This window comes from Vanessa tameamea, chromosome 12 (assembly GCF_037043105.1).
Source record: "Vanessa tameamea isolate UH-Manoa-2023 chromosome 12, ilVanTame1 primary haplotype, whole genome shotgun sequence".
NCBI lineage: Eukaryota > Metazoa > Arthropoda > Insecta > Lepidoptera > Nymphalidae > Vanessa > Vanessa tameamea.
The window spans coordinates 6,048,034-6,075,825 of record NC_087320.1 but is presented as its reverse complement, the minus strand read 5'-3'; the positions used below and the strand labels follow the sequence as shown (position 1 = coordinate 6,075,825).

The 27,792-nt window shown below is 29.4% G+C and overlaps 1 protein-coding gene across 3 annotated transcripts in view; it reads left to right on the top strand.

Moving 5' to 3' along the window:
- The window catches only part of LOC113393030 (peroxidase), a 58,921-nt gene that overhangs the window by 16,686 nt on the left and 14,443 nt on the right, over positions 1 to 27,792 (top strand). For 2 of the 3 annotated variants that reach the window (XM_064216499.1, XM_026629726.2), the window contains exons 2-4: positions 24,205 to 24,383; positions 25,444 to 25,494; positions 26,535 to 26,725. In XM_064216499.1, the coding sequence (XP_064072569.1) occupies positions 24,211 to 24,383; positions 25,444 to 25,494; positions 26,535 to 26,725 (415 nt within the window). In that variant the 5' untranslated portion in view covers positions 24,205 to 24,210. The remainder of the gene's footprint in view (positions 1 to 24,204; positions 24,384 to 25,443; positions 25,495 to 26,534; positions 26,726 to 27,792) is intronic. The other variant, XM_064216500.1, reaches the window with a different exon arrangement.

Sequence of the window (27,792 nt, the reverse complement as noted above, 5' to 3'; positions counted from 1 at the left end):
TACAAGAGGAAGAAGTTAAACTATTGCTTACATAAATAAAAAATAATCAGCCTGCAAATTTCCCACTGCTGGGCTAAGGCCTCCTCTCCCGTTGAGGAGAAGGTATGGAGCATATTCCACCACGCTGCTCCAATGCGGGTTGGTGGAATACACATGTGGCAGAATTTCGTTGAAATTAGACACATGCAGGTTTCCTCACGATGTTTTCCTTCACCGCCGAGCACGAGATAAACAAATTAAGCACATGTAAATTCAGTGGTGCCTGCCTGGGTTTGAACCCGAAATCATCGGTTAAGATGCACGCGTTCTAACCACTGGGCCATCTCGGCTCATTGCTTATTTATATATTGCTTATTACGGCTATAGTATAATAATACAGCAAAATTTCCTTTAAATGTTTAAATTTCAAACAAAACAAAAATTTATGTAAGACAATTTTCGATGTCAACGTATTATATATTTTATTATTGAAAAATTAAATTTTCCCTCCTGAAATAAATATAATATAATAATTATAAGTAATAATTAACATAATATCGTTTTAATACAATAAATGTGTCAATACAATACTCAGTGCCTATAAGTATTTTAATTTATATAACAACAAAGTTTTTAATATAGATTTCCATGACTACAATAGCTTACAATAACAAAATTATAATAGCGAGTGACGTCATCGTATTGATCTACACAATATTTTACTAACAATAATAATTTCAGCACGTAATTACTTTTTAAGCGTTATAGAAGGTCAGCGATACAGTTTATTTTCGTTTTTAGCGATAGATATACTTATTGCGCAATAAAAAATAGCTACAAGTTTGTCTTATGTTGATTTTAGAGTGAAACGGAATCGTTTCAAATGAACTCGGTTCAATCGAGACGTTATATTAAGCGATGCGATTACAGCGATATTACTCCTGAAATCGTGAGCGGTTGGATACAAGAGTTCCCTTTGTGTAACACTATTATTGGTTTTATAACGCGTTTCTGCTGCGATAAATCCGTTGTGTAAAAAGATAATGAAAAATAACATAACGGTTTAATAGTAAAATCGCTTCCGTAAGTGGTCATTAGTTTATGCAAAATTATGGATGAAAGTGATGGAAGTATACATATAGTACCGTTACATGAATTTAGCAAAAACGTTGGCAATATAAAAAAATCTTTATATAAGTTTGAATCTTCGGTTTTTCGGAACCCGGGATTTATAAAAAGTTTAGAATATTCCAACAAATTTTCAATGCATTCATTTAAATATAAAAATGGACGTTGTTTTATTAAAAGATGGGCCCCGACTCTGTCCTTCTTGTATGTTTTAGTATTTATCTTTTAGAATTAAATTAAACTAAGTGTTATGGTGCCAGTAAACATTCTTGAAAAGTTTTTGATAAATCAACCTGGAGTGATTGTTTTGATAAATCATACTGCAGAGCCAACTGCGCAAGAGTTACGAGTATTATAGTGTACGCGTAGTAAAACGGGTATACTCTTCGATCTGTAAGCAATCCAACAACACTGGATAGTGTACAGGCGTTGGACCAAAGGCCATGTGTTTTGGGGGGTATTTGGGGGGCACAAATCCAAACCTAATAATAAATTATTGAGCATAGTCTTTAGATCGCAGAGGGAGATCAATAACTTCAAACTTGAAAGTAAAAAACAAAAAAAAGGGACGAAGTAGGCGTGCTTTGCAATCATTATCTAAGAACTGGGAAGCGAGCTCCGGGCATTCAATAATAGCTGCCAGACTCGCACACCAATGTCGGTACGCAATCCTTGCTTAGGTCAGAGGCGTAACATAACATTATGGAGATTTTCTTCCGTGTTACCTTCTATTTGATATTGCTTAAAGGCGTGAATTGACATATTTGTTCCATAATATGAAAGGCCTTCGGCTAATGAAATTGAGGTTACGTATTTCATTAAAGACATGGGTGCAATACGTTTAATATAAAAATAAAACGTAAAACTTTTATTTTATTTATTTAATTGTGTAAAATAAATAGATTATATTCAAGATAGTTGTGGGGTGATGAATTGGAAAATGGAAAGCGATTGATCGGTGTGATCGTCTTGCTACTTCAACAACAATTTGAAAACAATCTACTTAGTAGAAATATTGATGTAATCCAATCTAGATAAGTGAACAAAACAAGACAGTTTGTATTAGTGGACTTGATTACTACTGATCTTAGAAAAAAAAGTATCATTGATATTTTCAAAACACGTTTGAGCTACCCTCGACGTATAAATTGCAATATTTAGAAAGGATCAATAAAGAATCAAGTGATCTCTTTGTCCGTACCCAGACATCCAGAAAGATTATATATTGCTAATAAATATTACCCGCACGTCCGCCCTTATAGCTGTGCGCCAGAAATTCAGGATGACTATTTTTTTCGAGAGTGTGACTTTATATTTTACACGCTTTAAGCCTAATTATTTCGATGGGTGGGTATTTTGTTATTTTTTCTAACATCTAATACATTTGGCCTAAAATATACCAAAATCTGTCAAATCAAATATGTATGAAATTTATTATTTAGCTGAACAATTAAAAAATCATATATTTACAGGATCAGCCTTTTTACCTTTATTTTTGTTTCCCAAACAAGTGACGAATAAGTTCCATGACCCATTACAAGGACTTAAAAAATACTCTAGTACTAGTATGTTAAGTTCGTAAGAAATGTGTAACAGCCTTCAAAGCTAATATTAAATAAAAAGCAATACTTTTATTATAAATCTTATATTTGAGCTGTGTAAAGATTTCATTGAAACGATCTCGAAATTTAATTGTATCATGTTATTTATATTTTTTATTTAATTGTAAGTATATTTAATTTATATTACCTCCATTATTTGATAACGTAATTGTTGTTTACGTATAATATTATATAATTTTGTACGTGGAAGAACATGTATATTTTGTAGTTTGATACAGAATAGGTTAAGATACTTCATGTTTTGATATTTGTGAACTAAGTTTGTAATTGTAAGATTTACAAAGACGGAACTAGCGAAGAGCTAGGTTATATCATATTGAAGGCACGTTAAAAACCCGTGCTATAATTGCTTATATTCTAATCCCCTCTCTTTTCATTTTATAGCACAAGATTTACACGTAAATATAGAGCTAATTATAAGTAAAAAATACCTCAACTCAATTATGCAATAAAAATGTTATTGATAATAGTTATAAATAAATATCACCGCTTCAATTACCAAAATTATTTTATCATAAACATTAAACTTTTAACATTAATGCGATTAATTCTATTAAATGTATATATACTAGTATTATAAATGCGAAAGTAACTCTGTCTATCTGTCTGATACTCTCCATTGCCTAGTTACTGAATCGAATTTGATTATATTTGATGAGGCAAGCTTTAACTCTAAGGAAGGTATTTAAGTATTTTTCGTAAACCAAAAATTATATTTATATTTTGTTAATGTTCTTTAATAGTTTCTGAGATACTTTAAAATGCAATGTATACAAATAATTTACAAATAATACAAAAACAACATTACAGAACGTGCTGTAAGTTTTATTAGCGGTGTGATGTTGAAGTAGTTATAGTCGTTTCCAAAGGCAGGACGAGTAAAGATTAGTTCAAATTATGTTATATTGAATTGACGTATCATCATGAATGGAGATCTAAAATGATTTATGGTATTCATTTTGCTTAGAAAAATTACCGATTTGAAAGTTGATGTCAGATTTTTAAGAAAAAAACTAAAGGGTATATAAATAGTTTGTGGAATAGAGTTATATTAAAATAGAGATACATTAATCAAGAACTGTTCGTTGTACAAGATAAAGCAAATCCCATGGGCTATATAAATGTATGGTTTGTTGATCTTTACTCTTCCTATCGTTGGAGTAGGCTATTTATAACGTAATTTATTTTGTATACATAACAAAATTTCTAAAAATATATTCAAGGAGGCTAAATCATTGTAAACGACATGGATGTTTTTACTTAGTTAAAGAAAACAAAATAAACAAATAATTTCGTTTGAAGAACAATTTTTTTTTTTGACTAGTTATGTCGCCTAGTTTCACAAGGGTGAAAAACAAAAATTTCTTAACTTGTTTCCGGCCAGGAAAGTTATAAATTATGTACGTATACACGTAAACCTTCTTTAAAGTAAAGAAAGGTTTTTATTGATGGAAAACGCGTTAAAACGTGTTGTGTAGTTTAAAAGATCTAAACGTACAGACGGCGGGAAACGTCATGATTTTGTACTATGTAGAGATTAGAAGTGGAACCCTAAAAACTGATTTGAAAAATGAATGATTAAAATTTAACCTTATTACGATTGAATCTTACTTTCCCATTGCTTTTGCACGCCTGTCATTAACACAAAGATTTTTTTTTCTTAAAGAGAATGTCACGAAGACAATATCAGGACCGTATTCAAAATGAACGTCTTAAAAACACGCCATATCTTTTTAACATTATCAGCGCTTATTATTTAGTATATTTTTACTACATTCAGCGCTAATTAATATATTATTTATTTTTCTTTATTCGGTAAATATAAAGAACAAAATTAATGAATAATAACGAGATGACCAATCAAGCTTCCTCTATTTATTAAAAATAAGATAAAAAACAGTAATACTATGAATAATTAACACCAATATTCAAACATTTGACAACAGGTTATAATTATATATTATTAATATTTTTTTCTGTGTATTTTTTAAAAAATAAGCCTACATTTATATATACGCTTATCAAAATGAGTAGTATATTACTTATGTTCATCATCTTAACGTATTGATTTCATTATATAAATTTATCAGCGAACAGTCACTGATTTGCACGGATTCAATTTCTTAATAAACAAATTGATTTGAAATAAATGTAATGTATCACTCAGAACTCACTCACAAATGTAGCTTTCTACCAGTGAAATTTATTATAGAATTTGTTTCAGTTCCAGAGATTACCTTCTACATACAGAGAAACAAATTTTACCAGCAATTTTACCAACTTCTTTATTATATAAAGATTAATACTTTTATATTAACACTATTGTGATAACGGAAGTGGATCAAATAATGATTATTTTGCTTAGCAGTTGTTGTATTATGTAAAAGGGTATATTAAAAGTAAACCGAGATTTTTAACCAAAATTATTTTTAACTATGACTGAGTGAGTACCGAATTAATACAGTGAATTATAGTTTGGTGTTTAACTTGGAGCTATTAAACTTTAAATATTTTTTAATTAGATTCAAAGATAGTATACATGCACGTTAAATTAGAAGTGACAGTAGTAGTATTTTGAATATTCTTCTTCTTCTGCCTGGCATTTATTAATCCCAGCTATTGCCAGGGTCTGTCTTCCAAATAAGTCTATTCCACTTTGCACGGTCTTTAGCGTCATTCTGTTTAAGCCCATTGGCTCTCATGTCCTGCTTCACGTCATCCAGCCATCGCTTTCTTGTACATTATAAGTAAATACTGTTTTGCTAAACCAAACCCATTTAGTTTATATATAGCTCTGCTTCCAAATTTAGCACGCACGTTATATTACAGACTAGAGCCTAAACGCATTAACCTATTATAGCAGTACAGTCACAAATGTAATTTTATAAACCTAGCTACATATATTAAAATGTCTATAAAAGTATTTCTCAGCTGTGTTAATGTATAGAGTATATGTATTAATTTTGGATTATTATATGATCTTTTCCTCATACTATTGATATTATTGATTCCTCTTAATATCAAACTGCGTAAAAACGAAGGGTTTAGAAAGCACTCATTCTTTGAAAAGTTCAAATAAGATAAAAATTGAAATGAAATTCAATAGTGGAAACGTGCCTCTCACTAAACTTTTTCAATAGCTCGAACGCTGCTTTGATGGAAAGCATTGAGTCGACAATAAAATATTCTTCAAATTTGTATCGTTTTAAGTTATGTCATCTACAAATAATGTTTGTCCTCTGTGCGATCTCAAACGATTGATTGATTTTGATGACACTTTGGTTAGTTGTTCTAAGTTACATCGAGAAGGCTTTTGGACTAAAACAATTTTCGTTAACTCTTTTTTTGCACTAGTTTTACTACTATTAAATATATCGTTAATACGTTAAAATAATTATATTAAAAGAAACATATTCATTTCTTTATTTATTTTGAAAAACAAAATCAATTTATTAAATTTACTAAAATAGAAAACAAACCTTAAAAAATATTTCGTTACGCTATGAATTAAAAATACAGATGATTTTTAATAAATGAATCACATTTATATAAAATAGTATATACCAAAAAAAGAGTTTTTATATAATAAAGAAAATAAGAACACGGCGTTAACTTTATGAAACAATTTGATGCAACAAATTGGCTTCCAATCAGCTCGATTTTGACGATATCTATCAGAAATTTAAATAGATTAGAAAAAAGAAAATTACCAAATAAATAAATCAAAATTTAAAACTTTACCAAAAAAAATCAAAATATATATTATGTAGTGCGTAATAGTGTTCGTATTAATGCACATAAAATCGTTGGAACGTACATATTTCTATTCATTATTCACGTAATTATGTAAATAAAAACGTTGCATTTATTAATGTGTCTATAATAAAAACTCTTACAATATAATTATAAAATTATGTTGTAAGAGTTTTGTATTTCAAAATAGAATGTGATACAAACTATTTAATAAAATGTTTGTAAACTATTGAAAAGCCCTAAAAGTAGGTCGGTGTTGCTTGATATTTTTCTTAAACACACACGATGTTTATTTTTATTCATAAAGTCATTTACTTACATAAGAGTTGTTTCCATTAAAGCGTTAATTGTATACGAATAAAAATTAAAAACATATTAATTAAAAAATTAAAAATATTTCAATTTATATAAAATTACCAAGATAATTAAAATATTTATTTGAATATAAGGATTAATAATGAATTGAAGAAAATTACTTAGTACATAAACGTACGAAAACAGTTTCTTGGATAAAACATCAAAGTTCGGCAATAATATAACACAGACCTTCCTCGTTTATCGCTCTTTCTATGAATAAAAACCGCATCGAGTGGTTTAAAAGAAATTAGAGGAGATACAGACAGAGGCCGAAAGTGATTTTTTTAGCATTATATACTATTCGTCATTATTATTTTTATGTAGATAAATATGTAATGTATGTTGGTACGTATGTATGTAATATATGTGTATAAGTTTCATCTTGAGAAAAACAGCATAAATTCGAGATCCAGTTGATGGAACTAACTGATATTAAATAAATATCGTGTCTAAAACTCCGGACAATACTACTGAGTTTTCGTGACTAATTTCTATAATTCATCTCGTGCTTCGGTGAAATTAAAACATCCTGAGGAAGTCTGCGTGCGTGGAATTGAATTTCGTCGCACATGAATACACTAAAGACGCATTGAAGCGGTGTACCGGAATAAGCTCTAAACCAAACAAACATTCATAATGATAAGAGTATAAATACATACTTTAACAATATTGTTTTTAAATAAAATTTCGGTGACTAGTTGACTTGTTTATAAAAACGTTTTTTTTTTTCTTTTTTCAAACCATAGGTTTCTGAGGACAGAACATTAACCAGTCAGTGCATTTTTTTTAAAGAAAATTTAATATCCCTTTTAAGCTTATCACTTGTGTTAGGAGTGGGGACGACAATATCCCAAGGGGTAAGGATCGATCCTGCGACTTTATACATCGCAAGGCGGCCTACAAACCATTACGCCATTGACGCTTGAATATACAGATCATTGCTTATTGTTACTAAAGAGTGCTCATTGAATGGTAGCAAAATAGCACCTCTTTTGAAATATAATCATGATTATTGTCTTTATTTACCTTCTCATTTCTTGTAAAAATGTGCGTACAAGTTTGGTTTGTCATTTATGTCAGGAATTTGAACTGCTTTTATATCCGAGCATTCAAAAGTTGCATTACTCGTTTAACCAGTTTTAATGCAGCTTTCACATTTATAGAAATATTTTTGACAACGATTATGTCCGCTCCAAATAATAAAATACGCATTTAATTTATGAGCCTATCTTGTATAAGTATAAATAAATACATAACAATAAATAAATTAGCCTTTTTATTTTCTCGTTTTCAATCAAAGTTATATATATATATATATATATAACTTTATGAGATGTTTATGAGATGAGAAACCCCCTGCGAGTGAAGGCCTCCTCCAACTTAGTCCATTGTTTTCTATTTTTCCACCTTTGATTGCCATTTTTGTCTCCAGCTATATAATGAGGAGTAGATCAATTTATTTTTTCTTGTTCTTTAAAACTTTACTACTTTTGTATAAGTATATGTTACTTTATTTCACTTCTAGTTTTCTATTGTTAACGTTCTGAGAATATAATGTATTTTAAGCGTAATTTACTAATCCAGTTTTATCTGTACTCCCGTTTAGTAGTTTATATGTGCAAAGAATTGTTCCTACTATAATTTAGGAACAATTCTTGGCATATAAAAAGAAGTTATACTATACCAAATAGATTGCGATCATTTCACGAAGCATTTTTTTAAATTATAAAAGTTCATTTTCTATATTAAACGAATCGTTATTGTACATTAGTAAGCGATCGCTTAGAGCTATATATAACGAACGAACGAACCTTTATAATTATTCATGCTAATTTGAAACTTGCGAAATATTTTTTATAGGAACAAATTTATATCCTTTACGAAGTCTTAACTCTACTAAGCATCATTCAAATTTCTAATTAATGATGAATTTCTAACTAATGACTAAACGAATTAAATTAAACTAACTAATTTTAAATTAACCTTTAGTAAAGATATAGTTGACTTTATTTTCAATTTGTGAAACAATTGTTCCTCATTCTTGATAGCAGTTAATATAAGGTAAGCGCAGATCGTAAGTCGGTTGGAAGCATTTCATTGGATTATGCCATAACAAAAGGTTCAGGGCGTGGGTACTCGGGTTCACAGAGCAGCCACGACCTCTGGGTCACATGTTGACAGAAAGTGAAAGTTTTCTTCATATATTTCAGAAGGAACACTTTTTAATACTTACTTCTTATGGTAAATTATAATTAGAAATGGAAAGAAATGTCGATATAGAATTTATTTATTTACGCTTTTCTTTGGACGATTATTTTATTGACATACAAAGAAAGATCATAATAATACCGTAAAAATAAAAGCACGGAGCATGAAGTATGCTGCTTAATAATATAATGATATAACACAGAATAGTGACGTGGAAATCTGGTTACAAGATTAATTGAGAAAATTACTTATTATTTTTATAATGTTATATTTCTTAATTATTTTTTTTTTTCAACCTTTTGCCGTCTACTGCTAGAAAAAAGCTAATCATTGAAATGTTGTATAGATCAACCTGTAAATGTCCCACTAAGATAAAGGAAACAGGTTGTATAGTCCGTTATCCTGCTTACAGATCAGTATACTATTTTAAATGCTTTTTTCTTCATATAAGTAACATTTGTTCTTAATTTTAAGTACGATAAGAAATTAGCTAAGTTGTAAAGTTATATATTACAATTAATATCAATAATGAATCTCCAATAGTGTGTTTGTTAACAAAAATATTTTATTTGAATTGTAGTAATTTTCGTTTTAGTTAATGTAATTACAGTTTCGATAAATTTTATCTATCAGTAACAAAACCTAATTTGAAGTAACATATTCAATTAACGTAAAGCGGATACGAAAAAAAAAATCAAATATTAAACGGTGCAATATAGAAAAGGGTGTGTATAGTCAAGGTCTTCGTAACGTAACTATAAAATGTTAAGGCTGCTCTACACGCTCGTCATTTGAATAATATTATGTAACAAGTTGTGAACTGATGTACCTGCGTGCAGAAAAAAACGTAAATAAAAATTGATAAAAAAAAAAAGTTAAGTTAATTTGACTCGTATGTCGTACATTATATTTTACTATTACTCGATTTTTTTTTTATAAAGGACACAAATACATTACGATATTAATAAATAATAAAAACCAAAATAAAAATTATCATTGAATATTAAGATATATGTGTGTTTAATTCACACCGAAACACGAAAATATTAATAAGGATATTATTGTTCTATTATTATTTATTATTATTATTTATTATTCCGAGCACAAATACAAAGAAGTATAAAGAAGTTCAACAAACCGCATTTTTGGCAAAATATTTTCAATTATTTAGAACTCCTCGGATATTGTGTAATATTCTTTCCTTTTTCTCAAACGACAGTTGTTGGGAAAGCAGCATTGCTACAAAGTTATTAAAATATTTATCTTTATCTTTGCATTAACATACAGCACCGACTTTATGAATTGCATTGCATGTTTCTGATATCACTTTTTAGAAGATGCTTCTACATTATTCGATTCTCGTGAAGGAGTATAGTTAATACAACATAATATTCAATGTAATTATATTCAAATTGTTATACAGGTGTGAATAAAGTTTATATCTAAATTAGCGCTACAATTACAAGGTCAAATTTAAATCAAAATATGTGTATACTTAGTATATTTACAAAATTGTTTTATATTACAAAAATAAATAAAAATGAAAATCGGCTTAACACCGGAGAATGAGGTACAGTGGGTCTAATGAGAATTGTTTTACTCATTCTATAGCGTCGATGCATATTACAATTTGTATGGAATCAAAACGGTGCAATTTGTATCGAATCTAATAGTTTTATTTAATGAAATAGGCAATACATATAATTAACTAAAAAAACTGAGTTTGCTATTATACTTGGTAATAATAATTAAAATAAAATAACAAATAACCTCTGCGTGTTATCGGGTATTTAAAACGCCCATTAACTGTGGCCTCTGTCGACGTAATGCCGCAAATCGCGATCAGAAAGGTTGCACGTTACGTACAGAACTGGACTCTTCTTCTTGACAGGACAGGATTTTAAATCTAATTTACTCTATTACCAATGTTACTAATTGATCCAAAACCCTTTAAGACATGTCAATAAAACCTAACTAAATTTAATTATAATCAAATTTAAAATTCAGGAAACTAATCCCCTGTGGTAGGTATCTTTGGTCTCATAGACAAATATCATACGGCATACCTGAGTTCCTATTGTATTATTAAGTTCGTTTTTTAAAGTAAATCGAACGATTTGTATATCTTTTAAATTTAAACAATTAGGCCAAAAATTATATAATTAATAAAAAAATACTTCAAAGTATGTGATATAATTTATTAAATCCATCGAAAACCAAATCGAAATCGTGTGAAGTCAATCGGTTATAATATTTGAAAAATTTTGTCGTGACTTCCTACTTCCATGTCGACCTACATTCCTTTTGTTAGGTTTTTTTTTTTTATTATAACGATATGTCGTAGATTTTATCATATACTTCATTATAAACAACTACTATTCGATCGTACAATTTAAAATGACAACTAAGGTTCTCTGATTTGCAGTTCATTGACTTTACAGAGAATAGTTAAAATATATATTCCTAATTAAGTCTATTGGTAAAAGTGATTATATCAAGTAGGCTATTGGTTCTTATGCGTTTCAAACAATTACGTCACTAGAAAAAAAAAATATACGCGTGAAATAAATAATGCCGTGTAATAATTATTAAACAAATCTATTTTTTATATAATAAAATAACAGTTTCGCGTGTTATATTAAGCAGCGATTTTTCCATAGTTTTATGTTGTTGAAAGATTTCTCTAACGTAATAAAGAATGTCATATATTTCGAAAGAAACAAATTTTGATAAATTTTAATAGAATTTTGCAAGATAGAAAGTGAATGTAGATTGGCTATACACGAGTGAGGCAATAGGCCTAGAAACAAGCAGTGTTGGTAAAATGATAAAGTATCGCGCTGCTAATGTAAATTAAGTTTGACGAATAGTTTGACTTGAGAAAAGTAATATAAATTTAAAAAAATAGTAGAAGTTATGTATGCTATGTAATTTATTATTATTATCGGAAACGTGTTTGAGCGTAGAAGTATTAAAAAAAAACTCGATCAACTTACGTAAATTTATAAACGACTATTTCCACCAACGGCTGCGCTCGTGTGTGCCAGGAGGGTTCGATACCCCTGACAACCTGTATGTTAAAATGTTTTGATAATCGGTTGATTAGTTAAGACGTAACAGCGTAACAAACTAACAAAAACAATTTTACTTTCAAATTTATAATATTGGTTCAGATATCAGTTTAGTTATTGAATCTGCTTTTTGATAAAAGCTAGAATTTTATCGACTTTAAGAACGTTTTCATTTCTTCTGATATCTCCCATTTCATATTTCCAAGCAATTTGATAGATGATAAGACCTCGATGAATGAGACAGTTGAGCAAAATTCTATTAGAAGTTAAAGGTTATTCGAGTGAATATCACAGACTTATACACCCTTTTCTTCCTGAAATCGTCTTCAATAACTATCGCAAATCGTAGTTCTATATGTACATATCTTTCTTGAAGACCTTTCTCGCACGATACATTCAAATGCTACAAGCCGTTTAAACAACATGTATGTTTGTAGGTCACTGTAAAAACCTTAATGTAATGGTAAATTGTTATGATAGTGTTATTGTTGATCGAATATTGCATTTTGACGTTATCTAATTCACATTTTTTTAGATATTAATGTCCTAAAGTTGTTAGCTTTTGATACTGTTAAAAATAGACAATTGGTAGAAGTGATAATTCATACAACAAATTTATATTAACATTCAAAATAACATTTAGAGCAACCAAGTAATATTTATTTGGTTGAAATATATGTATCAGAACATATTCCTAGACGTTTTTCTCTCTATAGAATGATTTGTCCTGAATAATTAAGTGTATTTTATTTAAATCAAGCAACACAACGTAAGTCTTTTGAATTTTTTATCAAACCATACAAATGACAAATTTTGACTAGCGGCAATTGGAAAAAACTTTCTTAAGCATGTTCAATAGAACTACAATAACAAATATTTAAATACAATGAAGTAATTTATTTTGCATAACTAAGGCTCTTTTATATAAGTTTGCATAATTTGGTAACATTAAATGTCTTTGATTTATACAAATCATTTGTATGATATTATGCTATTTTATTTAAATTATGATCAATATATAATGTATTTTTATATATTTGTATTATTATAATGATCCTTTTAAATCAAGACACGATTATTATTTATCAATATAAAAACATAAAAATCGTACGTTATTTCGTAAAGGTCATCAAGGACGCGTCCACTCTATCCCGTTGGCGACTTTTTGTTCATAAAACATATCACATTTCTCGATACAAAACATAAGTGAAATAGGATTATATCATAAGTGAAATAGAATATAATAATATTTTGAACATTTACGTTTCACAATCTTGCGTTGTTAACGATTTAGAAATTGTTGTTAAACATTATGTCTGACCACAACTCTCAAGGATTAATTACCCGCAGATCTCGGATGAGAGCTCTATCATTTTCATCGTCAATCGCTTCCTCTTACACCATTTATTAGGAGTTATTAAAAACGAGCTTTATTTTTCCTTCTTAAGTTTCCTGAAAAGAAAAGCAACTCATTTATGATGATATTCGATATATGATTAATTTTATGTTATTCCTCACATATTCAAAGTTAATATTCGTACTATACTAGTGTAAATCTTAACAATTATTAAAAATGAAGTAAAAAAATAGCCTGTATATGCCCCATTGCTGGGCAAATGCCTCCTCGCCACATGCAGAGATGAATTTACATTTGGGTTGGTGGATACTTATGTGGACGACAAATATAGGTTTCTATACGACGTTTTCCTTCACCGATGCCCGAGAATAACAATAATAAACAAAGACTAAGCACATTAAATGCTTGCCCGGGTCGAACACGCAATCTTCAGTTAAGCCTTTGAGCTGTCACGCGTCTTAGTACTATAATCGTAACATTGGTAATTACTATAATATTTGTACTAATTAAACTGTAAGCGTATCAGTTACCCAACCGACATAACCATTAGTAAATCGGAAATATAAACAAAATACCTACTAATGAATATCGACTAGACCAAATCAGTAGCTATAAAATGAGCTCATTCTAGATATAAATAGTACTTTTTTTCTACGAAGTTCTTAATAGAATAAATTGCAAGGAAGAAATTAGATCGTTTTTGTATGAAATTGATTAGGTAAAACCCAGATCGGTAAAAAGTCACTTTAAGATAATTAATATAGTTAATTGCAAGCCGGATTTTTATAAGAAGTGAAGTGTTTTTATTTATGAACAAGTGGTTGAGTCTTTAGCTCTTGGCTTATACTCCTTTTACAGTATTAGCAATTATTCTTTTTATAGATAAACCAAATGTTGTAATATGTAAACTGTGTATTTAAAAAAAGTGTAAGATTAATTTAGACCTGCTTATTTACGTAAGTGAATAAGGGGCTTATGTTTCGACATCATTTTGTACGATGCGATGAATGCTATGTCGAGAAAATATGGTTCAATATTTGAACATAAAGAAAATATAATTGATTTACATGAAGGTCTTAAAAATAGCTAATGTACAAATCATGACTGCGTGGAATGATGACAAAAATAGCTGTAGAAATTGCTCATTGAATTAAAATTAAATATGAAGTAAATTATTACAGATTGTACGATACAAACCTAGAGTAGATTTGGAATAGTATTCTTGGAAATTATTTTTAAATTCCCAAAATGAAATGACATAGTGGTAGTCGGACTATGTATGTCGGCCTCTATCCACCCTATTATTAACTTAACGACAAAGATTCTTAGAATTCCTGTATTCCGGGTTGAAGAGGAGTTAACCTGTGTATGTATAATTTTAGTTGATTGATTATATTACGGTTTATATTTCTAACATTACTTATGTATATTATAGGCAGTCGTGTTTACTTTACCTCAGGTGGCCTATTTGTCTGTGTGTTTTTTAACTTGAAATGAAATAATAAAACCTTTTCCTTGAAAACTTTTTGTCAAAAATGTTTTTGTGTGCTAATAGATTATATTTTTTTATGTATCTTAATTTATCTGATGTTAATACATAACCAGCGAATGCTAATATACAGATATAAAAGACATTAGATACAAAGAAAATTTTGTAATGTAATTCATTTCCTTATATTGCAATACATTGTTTGTTTGTTCTTATGCAACGGATATAATGAATGGTACCGATAAACCTTTTGAAGTAGACAATTGATTATTCACAACAATCAAGCTTAACCTTGACCTCGTTATGGAGGCGAATGAATGGCTAATTATTGTAATAAAACCTAAATCTGGACAATTGTTTCTCGATGATCGAATCATTCATCAGAAATTTCGTCATGACAATGTATTTAATTGCTCACGAATAGAGAGATTAAGCTGTTAATGTTAATGATGCTGTATATTTTATTACACATAACCATTTGTAAATAATAATAATAAAAAAACTGTTTGTAGTACGATGTGTGGCATTTGTTATTAGGTTGAGAAATTTGACTTGGATGAATGGTAATTAGTTGATCACACGTAACTTTTTTCTCACCGCAAATTGACTCAGATCGCTGTTACATTGTCATAACGGATGTGACATAATATGTAATGTATATCATCGTACACAAGCGATAAGCTGCGATTTTTATTTTTCTTTTGCAATAAAAAATAATTCTACGTTGGTGTAACGAAGCCTTTGTACAATAGTGGATTTCTTCTGCTTGAACTGATGATGAAATTATGATGATATGTAACGAAACTAAATTTATTAGATATACTTTAATACTTTTTATATAGATCATAATCGGTCACTGCCACACGTTTCGAAACAGTCATTATTAAAATACTTCAAGTGACCTTACTTTTTGTACATATTCAATAGAAATACTTTCTCCCTTCTTCGTTTTTGTATAATCTAAGTATTTAAGACGACGATTTAAGTATATAAAGCTAAATTAAGATTATAGTATCGAATCAGCAAAGTCTACAATTACGTAATTACAAGTCCAAGGCGGCGCAATGGCAATGGACAGCATGCCTAATACCCTTGGCATTGCTAATATATATGGGCTATACTTCCTAACTCGTCTACTTTCTCTTTATACACGCGTAGGCTACATAAATAAACACTTTATTGTGTACTCCAAGTTGTTGGCAGTTAAGGAATAAACAAAAATACTTTTTTGTTGTTACTGTTAAACTGTACAATAAAAATAAAAGTAGTCGTATAATGAATAAAAACGTTTGGCCACGTGTTTTAAATTAATGCGATTACGGTAAACAATAACGTGTACCTGATTTAAGTGTCGAAGTATTCAATATCAAATAAAGATCTTTACACGGTAGATGAACTGCAACAGTTCTCATGGGAAATTTCTCTTAGAAAAACATAGTAATTTTAATTAAGTTATTTCTAATCTATACTATTCATCTGTTATTATATAAAAAAAATATATATAATTAATAACTTTGAAGGTAAATAACTTTGAATAAGGTTATATGAATATGGCTTAACCGATTTTAATGAAGTTTTTGTATTCGAATAATTAAAGCTCATTCAAATCAACACACGTGACTGAATCGAAACCTCTGTGCGTCAGAAACGTCTCGCAGAAACGTTGCTGTCAAAAGTTCGCATCCAAGTTCCGATCGATATTGAAGGAATCGGTTGTTATATATATTTGTATTTAAATTAAAATAATAAAAGCATTTATTGTGACTAATTCTCAGTTATCAAATTTGTTAGGCGAAATATTAGATGTCTGATGTTGCGTTTTATTACAGTAATGTAATAAAACGCATTATAAATTGCGCTTGACAGAGCATGCTTAATGTGGCCTAACGATATCTTACGTAAAAACATTGTTATAAATCAGATGATTATATATAATGGTTTCAACCTTTTTCGATACATCATTAGTAAAATTCAATACTAAATTACATATTTATTTATCTTTCAAGATTAACAAATTTAACTTTGTTTTAATTTTAACACTAACAAATGCTCTCAAAGCATCATATTTTAAATAGACTTATGGTTATAAAATATATTTAAATAAAGTTCAACATTAAGGAAATAAGAAAGATAAGTTTCTCGTCTTCTAAAATACTGGTTGCATTTACTTTGAAAGAACTAAAATTGCATTTCCCTTCTATACCAAGTTTCAAGTCTAAGTCAGCGGGAAAAATAACATCAGTAAAAAGGAAGGTCCCTTCCCGCTATTTGTTATTTAATAAATAAAATTATATTATAGTTTGGTTTCAATTTTAAAAATGCTCTTTTAAACTTGTAACTTTACCACGAACTAAGCTATCTAAGTATTCTGTTACTAGGCTTACACAGTCTAGTGGCTAATAAGGAATACTAAGTCCTGGATTAGAAAAACACTATTCACATCACACACACACACACACACACACACACACAAATCGGGCCATGAGTCATGGGTATTTTCACTGAGAACGTCTCAGTAGCAACTTAAAGTCTGGAAGGTGAAGGTGTTTATACTTCTGTGCCACGAAAATTGCGTAAAACGACGGGTCGGATTTGCAGTCCCATGAGATTATGAAATGGGCTATAATATATTCTGCTCAGAAGGCTAGTCTCAGTAGAGCACTGCCACCGTGACCAAAATAGATCAGGATGGAATTATCATCACAACTTTTAGTAAAAAAAAATATAATATATTTGTACATTCTTATTCATAACTTTTACAAGCATAGCTCATTTACGGTTTAAAATATATATTTTATTCTGACTATTAAAATAATGTGTTTTTTGTGGCTTATAGGTTTGTCACTACAAAAAATCTACCCTCAAATTAGCGACAACTGATATTGAATAGCGATAAGGAATACAAACTCGTTGTCACAGTGTAAAAAAATCAGTACATAGGATCATTTATTTTATTTTTTATTTTGTTTGTATTTAAGAATGTTATAACTTCATTCTCTGTCTCTTTGGGAAATTTATTGTAGATTTGTACTCCTGCAATAATTATATTTCTCATACCCCGAGCGGTTCAAACTTGGGGATAACAATATTAATTGGTCATTCAAAAATGAACAACAATGAAATTTGCACATATATGCCAAAAACTTCAATTTACATTTTGATGTATTTATTGGTTATAAACGAGATAAAATTAAATTTATTTGTTATTAACATGTAATACGGTTATTATACTTATACCGTTGACTGTGTGAATGTGACAGATGGTCGTAAATATTAATGGTTATTGCTCGACTCCACCGACATTACAGAAATACATCACTTCAAAATGAACGCGCTAAAATCAATTCATTATCAATCTGTGCGAGCTGCAACAGCTCTGTGGATAAACTTCAATTTAAAGTAAATATTATAGGTTCGACATTGAGCAACTGTTTCTGTTTTCGATTATTTATTTCATTCTTAACACATCTACAGACTTAATGTATTTAATACTTTACTGTATGCAGACGTACTATAATATAGAAATGTTACCATATCATATACGTCTTTTAAACAGCATTAGAGGATACTAAAACCTTCCATAGAATTTAAATATTTTGCTATTAGGCGTAGAGCAGTAGTCAAATTTACGTAAAACGTAAACATTTTTTTCAAAATATCCTTGGCCGACCCACACTTGAAAATCAATAGTCGTTTTAACAGTTATTTCGACCCTCTCCTCCGTTCTCATCAGTATTTAAATTAAAAGGCACCTTTTTATTGTCATATTGCTACGTAATTGTTTTTAATCAATTATTTAAAACACGCTTAGTCTCCAACGTTTGCGTTGAATTCTGTAATTGAGGTACAGTTATCTGAATATATTAATGTAAGGACTGCCAACTTCGAGACTCCAGGCTGCTCCTGAGAATTTAAACAAAATAATTATTACTGGTCCGACGCGTTGTTTGAACCGAGAACTACGCGGTCTGTGGCTTTATAAGCCAATAGAACAATGAGGCAGTCCACAGTATATAAAAATAAATCTTAGAAGCGTGATTTGAATTTATATTAAGAAAATGCTATGGTTTCCGGCTAAGATAAGACATCTCATCAATTCTGGTTACCCTAGAGACTAATTCGATTATTGGGTCGAAAGCGCAAAAGAAAAATTTATAATATAAAATACTTAGTTTTTGTAAAAAATATAAAATGCTCAGATTTTATTCACTAACGAATGAAGAAAAAATCAGACACAAAAGGTAAATACTTAGGCATATGATTGCGACCTATAAATGTTGTATTTAGCTTTGTTTAAAGACTATAACGTTGTTATAGACATTCCTTTCCACGTTGCTTTCGCTTAAGATCCTAAAGTAGAAATTTTAAGGCCTTATAATATTATACTCATGCTAGATATCCTAAACAAAGAAACTTTTGATGACTCTGTGGGATAAACCTATATTGGCGTGCTATAAGCCTCACCAAAAAAGCTCAAAATTCGATTTCGATGTCGTATATGTACATTAAAAAAAATATATTTTCAATATAATATATTATGTAGTGTAAATTTCCAGATATTATAACCTATTCAAAAATATATTTATCAGCGCACACAAAAAGTACAACTAACTCGTGTTCAAGTCCAATTGATGAAACTTTGCATGATAGGTGGCTCGACTGCCGTCTATCAGATGGATCCCAGGAGGAATATTTAAATATCAATACAAATTGCCTCAGTTGTGCTAGGATTTTGTGTAGGTTATTTTTATAGGAAAAATATTTTTGCCATCTGATTGGGATTCGCCACAACCATAGGCATTAGCACCGCGATAAATTTTAAGTATTCGTTACATAGCCAATATGCTACCAACTATGAGAACTAAGATGTTGTTATGTCCCTCGTGCTTGTAGTTACTCTAGCTCACTCACCCCTCAAACCGGATGGAACACAACAATTCTAAGCATTGCTACTTGGCGGTAAAATATATGATGAGCTTGTGGTACCTCCTCAGGCGGGCTTACATAAAGCACTACCACTAAGTAAAGAATTTAAGTTATAATAGGCAGCCAATGTAAATGGTCACCACATTTTTATGGCTGCCTGTTATCAAAAAGTGTTTACGCGAGTTTCCAGCAGACAATTTTATGTAATTTTAAACAAGGTAAATCCTTAAAGCAGTAGGCATTACGTGCTCGGATTAATGGTCAATTTTGTTTAATTAAAAGCGATGCTTCTCTTGGGAGTATTTTCCTGCATCCTGCAGATTAATATTTATCGGCTTCCTATTAAATAATTTATTGATTTTTTAATTTAACCAAAAACAATTTGTAGTTATAATAAAAGTAATATATTGCGATGCAATGATTTAAATTTTAGTTATGTTTTATTAATTTTAATGGTCAGGTCTCAATTTTCAAATAGTATTAGTTGCAGAATGTCAGTTAAGAAAAATGTAAACGGAACAGCTTAATAAAATAATTTTATAATAAGTCACCCTTTAAGATTATAATTGGATCCCAACGACAACTAATTTTCAAATGAATATTCCCCAAATTAGAAAATTTTAAAAATCTTTTGCCCTTTGACAATTTAATAGCAATTATTTAAAACGCAATTTTGCTTTTATTTAATTAAAAGATCAATCAGTCATTATGTCAACAATTTTGATGATCATTATAAAACATTGTGTAAGCTCTATCTTACTATACGATAGTATAATGAATAATACTTAAATATAAATGTTAATACAAGTATAAGATTTAGACTTTTAAGGTCACTCTCCTGTCATTATGTTTGTTATTATTAAATTAAGATATTATCAATTATTTTGTTAAAATAAAAAACGATTGAATTTATTTTAAAGCCGATTATCTGCTTCTAAATATACCTTGAATGTTATCACGATTACGAGTTTCGACATAAAAATACATACTAAAATATTTTAAGTTTTTTCTTTCTGCTCTTCGAGAAGCGATAATATTTTAAAATCTTGTATAAAACTTTCTCTTTGAACTTATTACAGCATGATACAAAATTGGAAATGATGCAAAACTCAATTTATAGTTTTCATATTTCTAACGGAACTAATGTAACGACACAAAACATTGTTTATAAAATGATAATTTGATGTTGAACTAGATTATAAGGTTATGCTTTCAGAAAGACATTCTTTGTCAAGGGTGTCTCAAGAAACACAAAAAAAATAGTTTATATGAGCTATACAAGTACGGGTCCCGATCCGAACCAACAACTGCTAACAGTTGCAGTAATAACTGTGTTGCAGTAATACAGACGTAATAGTCCCCAAGTTTACTCTTCAAAAAACATTATAAACGAATACGGCTGTTTTATATTTAAAGTGTCATTAAATATAAAGACGATATATGTACGCATAATCTTATACGGTGACAGACGACAGCTCACATGCGCGATAAAAATAAATCTAGTGTAAATAAAACCAATCCAATATTGGAAAAACCATTACAGATTTTACCTTACCCCAATATTTTATGACTAAAGTATATGTGCTTAAAAAAATAATGCTTTAATATTATTATCCACGCAGCACGATATCAAAGATACGATTTTTAATATTGTTGTACTGTTACTTAGATTATGTGTACCTAATGTTTAATTCCTAATAAATGTATTAAGTGTTATGAAAGAACGGGTTCTTTAGACACAACTACTAAAATAACTACTGGTAACCCACTCGGTGTGCTCCAATGTTCAAATATAGTTTGTTAATATATAAGAAAAATGTAATAAAGTAAGTCTGGGGAAAATAGTAGGTACCTACGGAAGTACGGAGTACCGTTTTAAAATAAAATGCGTTCAAATAAAAAAAACAATTCACTATTATTCGATTCTTGTTCAGATAACATCCATGCTCATAAAATTAAAAAGTTTTAAATATTTATAATATACGTTGAACGTCTTTATTTTGTTACTTGTTGGACTTCAAATTCTCTTCACATAAATTCTACCTGTACCGTGATACTACACATATTTATGATTTATTGCATGTTCTATCCCCCGGGTTCTTTTGAGCCAATTTCCTGTAAGTATTTTTTATGGCCCATATCCCTGTACAATTCCCATGATTGTTTAATGTTATAACCTTTTGTTAAGAACATTTGTAACAAGTGTGATGCTACTATGGAAATAGAAATCGTTTTAATAATAACTCTTGACTGAGTATATATATGAAAATAATTTATCTAAAAATGTTGTTTTGTATAAATTATTATATTCGTATTGTAATAGTAATATTTTATAAAAAAAAAAAAAACACTTTTATTGACTTTAATTTATACTTCTTTACTTATGTAGGCTCATAAAAGTACTTTCAATACAGAAAAGATCAATCAATACGAAAATATGGATTATAATTTAGATTATCATTATAGATTTACGTTAATAAAGTTTAAACTATTCTATACATATTAAATTATTGTTTTTAATCTTAAAACTATAAAAATACTATTACAAGTTTTAATTTAAGTGCACCTGTCTAATGCACTATGTCTGGGTCAAGTCTTGCAACTTAATTTGATCTATATTATTGAGCTAAAATTTCATACACACTGATTTACTGACTAGTGACAATCTCTTATCTATACATATAATAAAATTGGAGTGTCTGTTTGTAATATTAAAATAACCGCGTTTTACTAAATGCATATGTATGTGTACACGGGACATATACCTAAATAACATTTTTTACAATTTTTGTCTGTTTGTTCCGGCTAATCTCGGGAACGTCTGGACCGATTTTGACGGGACTTTCACTGGCAGATAGCTGATGTAATAGGGAGTAACTTAGGCTACTTTTATTTTAGAGTTATATGTAAAATAATAATAAAGTCACGCTTTTTTATTAAATTCTAACACGCACGAAGTCGCGGGCACAGCTAGTACTTAATATAAGTAATGCGTTCAAGGCGGGTTATATTTATCTTTTGTTTGAACTTCTTTTAGCTTATTTTCTTTATTCGCCTTAACATTAATATGAAATGAAACGACACAAGTAGGATGACGTTTGGCGAGTGTCAAGCGTAACTGTCACGATCACCAAAATAGGTTGGGTCGTTTGTTCTAGTTTATTTGTAGTGCGACACTCAATCTAGATATAAGTGCTAAACGAAAACGAAAGTTCAAGACAAAATGATGGTTCTTTTTTTTAAGAAAAAAAGGTTTTATGTTTTACCGTGATTTTATTATATAATGTTGACTCAAAAATAACTTATTAAAGCATTTTATATTTGTGTTAAAATTATGTAGTTAATTATTCGGTAAATTTAGCTCCGAATTCAATTTTAACCGGTCGTTATTTTGTAACAGGTTTTTTTCATTAAGGCGCGTGAAGCGCAAAATATTCATCAAATTAATCATGATTTTTATCAGTTCCAATTTAATGATTGTATGAAAACAATGGAACGCAACAATAAACATTTAAAATAACATGAAATATACAATTTAATCAATATTTTTTTTTATTTGAAATACAGTTTATAAACACTTTAAAAAAATAGAACGATATAATAATTACAGTATTTTAGTTAAATATTTAATTTATTTTTTTTCATATTAATAGAAGAGCATGTGCGTTACGGGAGTTCAGTTTTTTTCCTTTCCAATTTCTTACCGAAGAAACTTTAGTTTTTGTACATCAATATATTATATATATTAAATATAAGCGACTGTATAAATTATTATTGAATTAATACATTGATTTGTAATATTATTGTAAAAAATATTTGTTATTTCAAATAATATTTATAAGTTATTATAATTAATCGAGTGTTTATATTTAAGGAGAAATAAAATTTAATAAATATCTACAATTTCATTAGTAATTATAAACAGATGAAAATTTTAATTGTAGAGTTTGTAGTCACTCGACCCCTGAAAAGTTTATGACTTTTTCATTAGCATTATATTATAATGCATTCATATTATTTAACAGTGTTAAAATATAATATTATATATCATAATTATTATTATACATCTATAATAAAAGACATAGATATCAGTATCGGCAAACATACATATGTCTTTGTTAAAGTTAAGAAAAAAAAAATAAACACAAATTTTATAATATTATCCTTTGATGAAACTGAATTTATTTTAGAAAATGATAACAAAGTTATTTTTAACTAACTGACACACTAATATCAGTACAGCGATTCACATTGTAGCAATAATTCTTAGCAACTTTGGATCATGTGATTTCAATTGTTTTTCTTTTGTTTCAGATAACAATGATTAAATTCACAGCTTGCCTTTTGGCAATATGTAATGCGGTGTGTGGGCAATATTTAAATTTGTTGACGAATCCTGGTCAAACGTTCTTACAAGGAGTTTCACCTTCGAATTTTCCTGTGAACAATAGAGGCTTATTTCCAGTCCAAAGACGGCCTGTCAATGGGCTTGGGTAAGTGTTATTGAGAAAAACGCATATGTTATATGAATTATTAACATTTTATTAGTATTAAATTTCACACGTTGATTTATTTGTATTTTTCTGTAAAAAAAAAACTTTGACTTTTATATGTAAATATGTAAAATTTAGTTAAATTTAGAGTTTATTTTGCTTTCGTTATATTTCTACTAGTTACATAAATCACGAATGTACCTGTTTCCTGTATCTTTCCTTTTCTTATGAAAAAAAAAAATATTATGAATATTGAGTCGTGTGAAATTTACTTTTGCATAAGAAATAAATTTATAATCGTTAAATATAATTATGCTCCCCTTTATAACATCAAAGTCACAAAGAAACTAGATTTTGCACATGTTACTAAAATTGCTTAAGCTATCAAGTAGTTCGCTTTACCCCCAAAAGGAAATGTTTAAACAATGCATAGATTGATGTCCAATTAATTGTATACTAATTTGTAGAAAAAACCAACGAATGAAACGGTTATGTGATTTACATCGATTCGCTCCATAAACTTTGACGTTGCTTTCCATCGAGCATTGTAACGTTGAGCGAAAGCCTCAATAAAGAAAATAAAAGTTTCGTCGCAAACTTGATTGAAACGAAATTCCTATCACAGATCATGTATTACAATGTCTTTTAATTACATAATTGGATCAATGAAATATATTAAAAACGTTTGAGAGTAAAAAAAAATTGACTTCGTAATTTCTAATATAAATGTTTTAACATTATTGACTAAAAATAAAAAAACATTAACAGTACTATAGATTACTTTAATCAGACTTGAATTATTTGATACCACATACTCAAGTAAAACTGTCGTAATTGTCGAAGTCTTACACTTATTGCGGCCGAGCTCTTATTCGCCAAGTGTCTAAAGTGTAATTACGTGCGTGATAAGGAACTTCGTTCCAAAAACATTAATTATTTAGAAAAACGTTTTGTTCGTTAATTATCCCTATTAAGATTTGCACATGTCTTTGTAATTAATATTTAATGCCTCTTAGTTTTAAGTTGCATGAACTAAACTTTGCACCAATTCTGTTAACAGCTACCTTCAAGCGCTGAACATCGAAGAGCTTGCGAGAAAACTCAACACAAGGTTATTTTATTGCCATTTTATCTATGACACATTGAGATAACATTTTATGTAAAAAATTTCTTGCTAAGCGTACCTTGAGCAACGTGAGCGGAGTTATGTTCGTTTCTGTATTTCTAAGAGTAAAACATGTTTTCTCAAATTTGAATAATTTTCTCATGCGCCACGTTATAAAACAGGACATCTGCTGTGTATTTCAAAAAGAAATATTTTTTATTCGGTTCTTCACGAATGTCTTTTAAATAGTTTCAGTTATATATTTTTCATCTGTGGTTTTATTTTCTAATTAATATTACTGAATGTGAATGAAATCGTATGTAAGATAAACAGACAACTTCGACAAAGATGTATATTATTTAACAAAAGGCTTAAGGCTAAAGGCGTTTAACAAAATTGAAAATAACTACAAATCGTTACCGCGCCAGTATAAGATAACAAATTTCCGCGTTGTACTTCCGATCCTTTGATTACTGTCACCAGTGGAGACATAATACTGGATGTTTTGTTTAAGAAACCCTTTCTTATTTCAATCACAGATATTGTGGTATAAAACGCATACTTAATGAATTAAAACGTAAGTAGGTCAGGTAAAGTTGTGAATAAAATTATTTACAATTCTGTACATATTTTTATGAGCACTATAAGATTATTTGTAAATAAAAAAAAATATGAAAATAGTTTAATGTGTATGTAAATAAACAAGGCTCGGTCAAGTACTGATAAAAAACTCATAAATCACAAGCATTAACTTAATTCCTAGTGACTGACGCAAATTAATTATTCTGTAATTATTTTTGGCATTTTTACGATTTTGCTCGGCGGGATGTTAATACATATTAAAATCTTATCTATCCAATGTTTGTTTGTTTTATTAAAAACAACATTATCAATATTTTGGGTCATTATAGACCAAGTGTATTTATTTAATTTTTATTGTATCGTGTATTTTAAGGTAACGTACCTTACGTATTTATGTATATTAATCATAATTTTTAAATGTTCTCTAATTTACAGAATTGATTCTAATCACCTTAACGATACAGTTTCAGCAACCCACCTCCACCTTTGGGCTCAGCTCAGGATCCAGCCACACAAACTTGTGGACTCGTTCCACCTTATTGCCTTAAATCTCGGTATCGTACAATAGACGGATCCTGTAATAACTTGTTTAAACCAGCTCTGGGGACGCCTCAAACTCCTTATGGTCGATTAGTCGAATATAAATATGGCGACGGTGAGTAACTATAAAGGAGATTCAATAGAATATAACTATTGCTTGTGTTAAAATATATGTATAAGATAATTCCGATAATTTTGTTATGCAAGAAACTGCAAGAGAAAAGATTTCGTGGTATTTTATAGCTCGTAAATAAAAGACAATCACTGTTGGAGTTGTTTTTCTGTGGGGTTGATGTGTTGACGCTACGTACGAACATTTATTTATTTAAAAATGTGCATTAATAATATGCATGTTTTAAACTAAATCCGAAAAGCATAGACGTATATAAATTAAAAATATACACAACATTTACAAAATTTTAACATAAAATATTTTTCTTAAAGATAAACGTATTCGATTAAATTATTAATGTTTGAGTATCTTTCTAAAATATAAGATGGTCTTTAAAATATAACAACAATATTCAAGTTAGAAATTGAAGCGTTGTGTTGATTTATTTCATTGTAGAGTTGAAGACGGGCCGTGAATACAAATTAAACGACTGAAAACTTTTGATAAATCTGAGCAGATAATTTCCCTTTATAGTCAACATTTCATTTACAAAATGAAATTCCGACTTCCGGTATCTCGGTTCACTCATTCAAGGCGATGGTGAAATAGATCGAACGGTGAAGCACAGGATTAACACAGGGTGGATGAAATGGCGGCAGGTTACGGGAACAATTTGTGACCCCCGTATTTCCCTTAAACTTAAGGGGAAGATCTATAAGACCATGGTCAGACCTGCTGTTCTATATGGATCAGAGTGTTGGGCTATAAAAGGGATGACTGAAAGACAATTGCATGTGGCGGAGATGAGAATGCTGAGAGGAATGTGTGGTGTTACGCGAATGGATAGAGTAAGGAATGAGTACATAAGAGGAAGTTTGAAAGTGGCACCGGTAACCGAGAAGCTATCTGGAAATCGGCTGTCATGGTATGGCCATGTTATGCGGAGGAATGAGGACCATGTTGTGAGAAAGGTTTTGAAAATGGATGTGGATGGATATAGAGGTAGGGGACGACCCAAGAAACGATGGATGGATTGTGTGAAAGACGATATGGTTAGAAAGAATGTTACT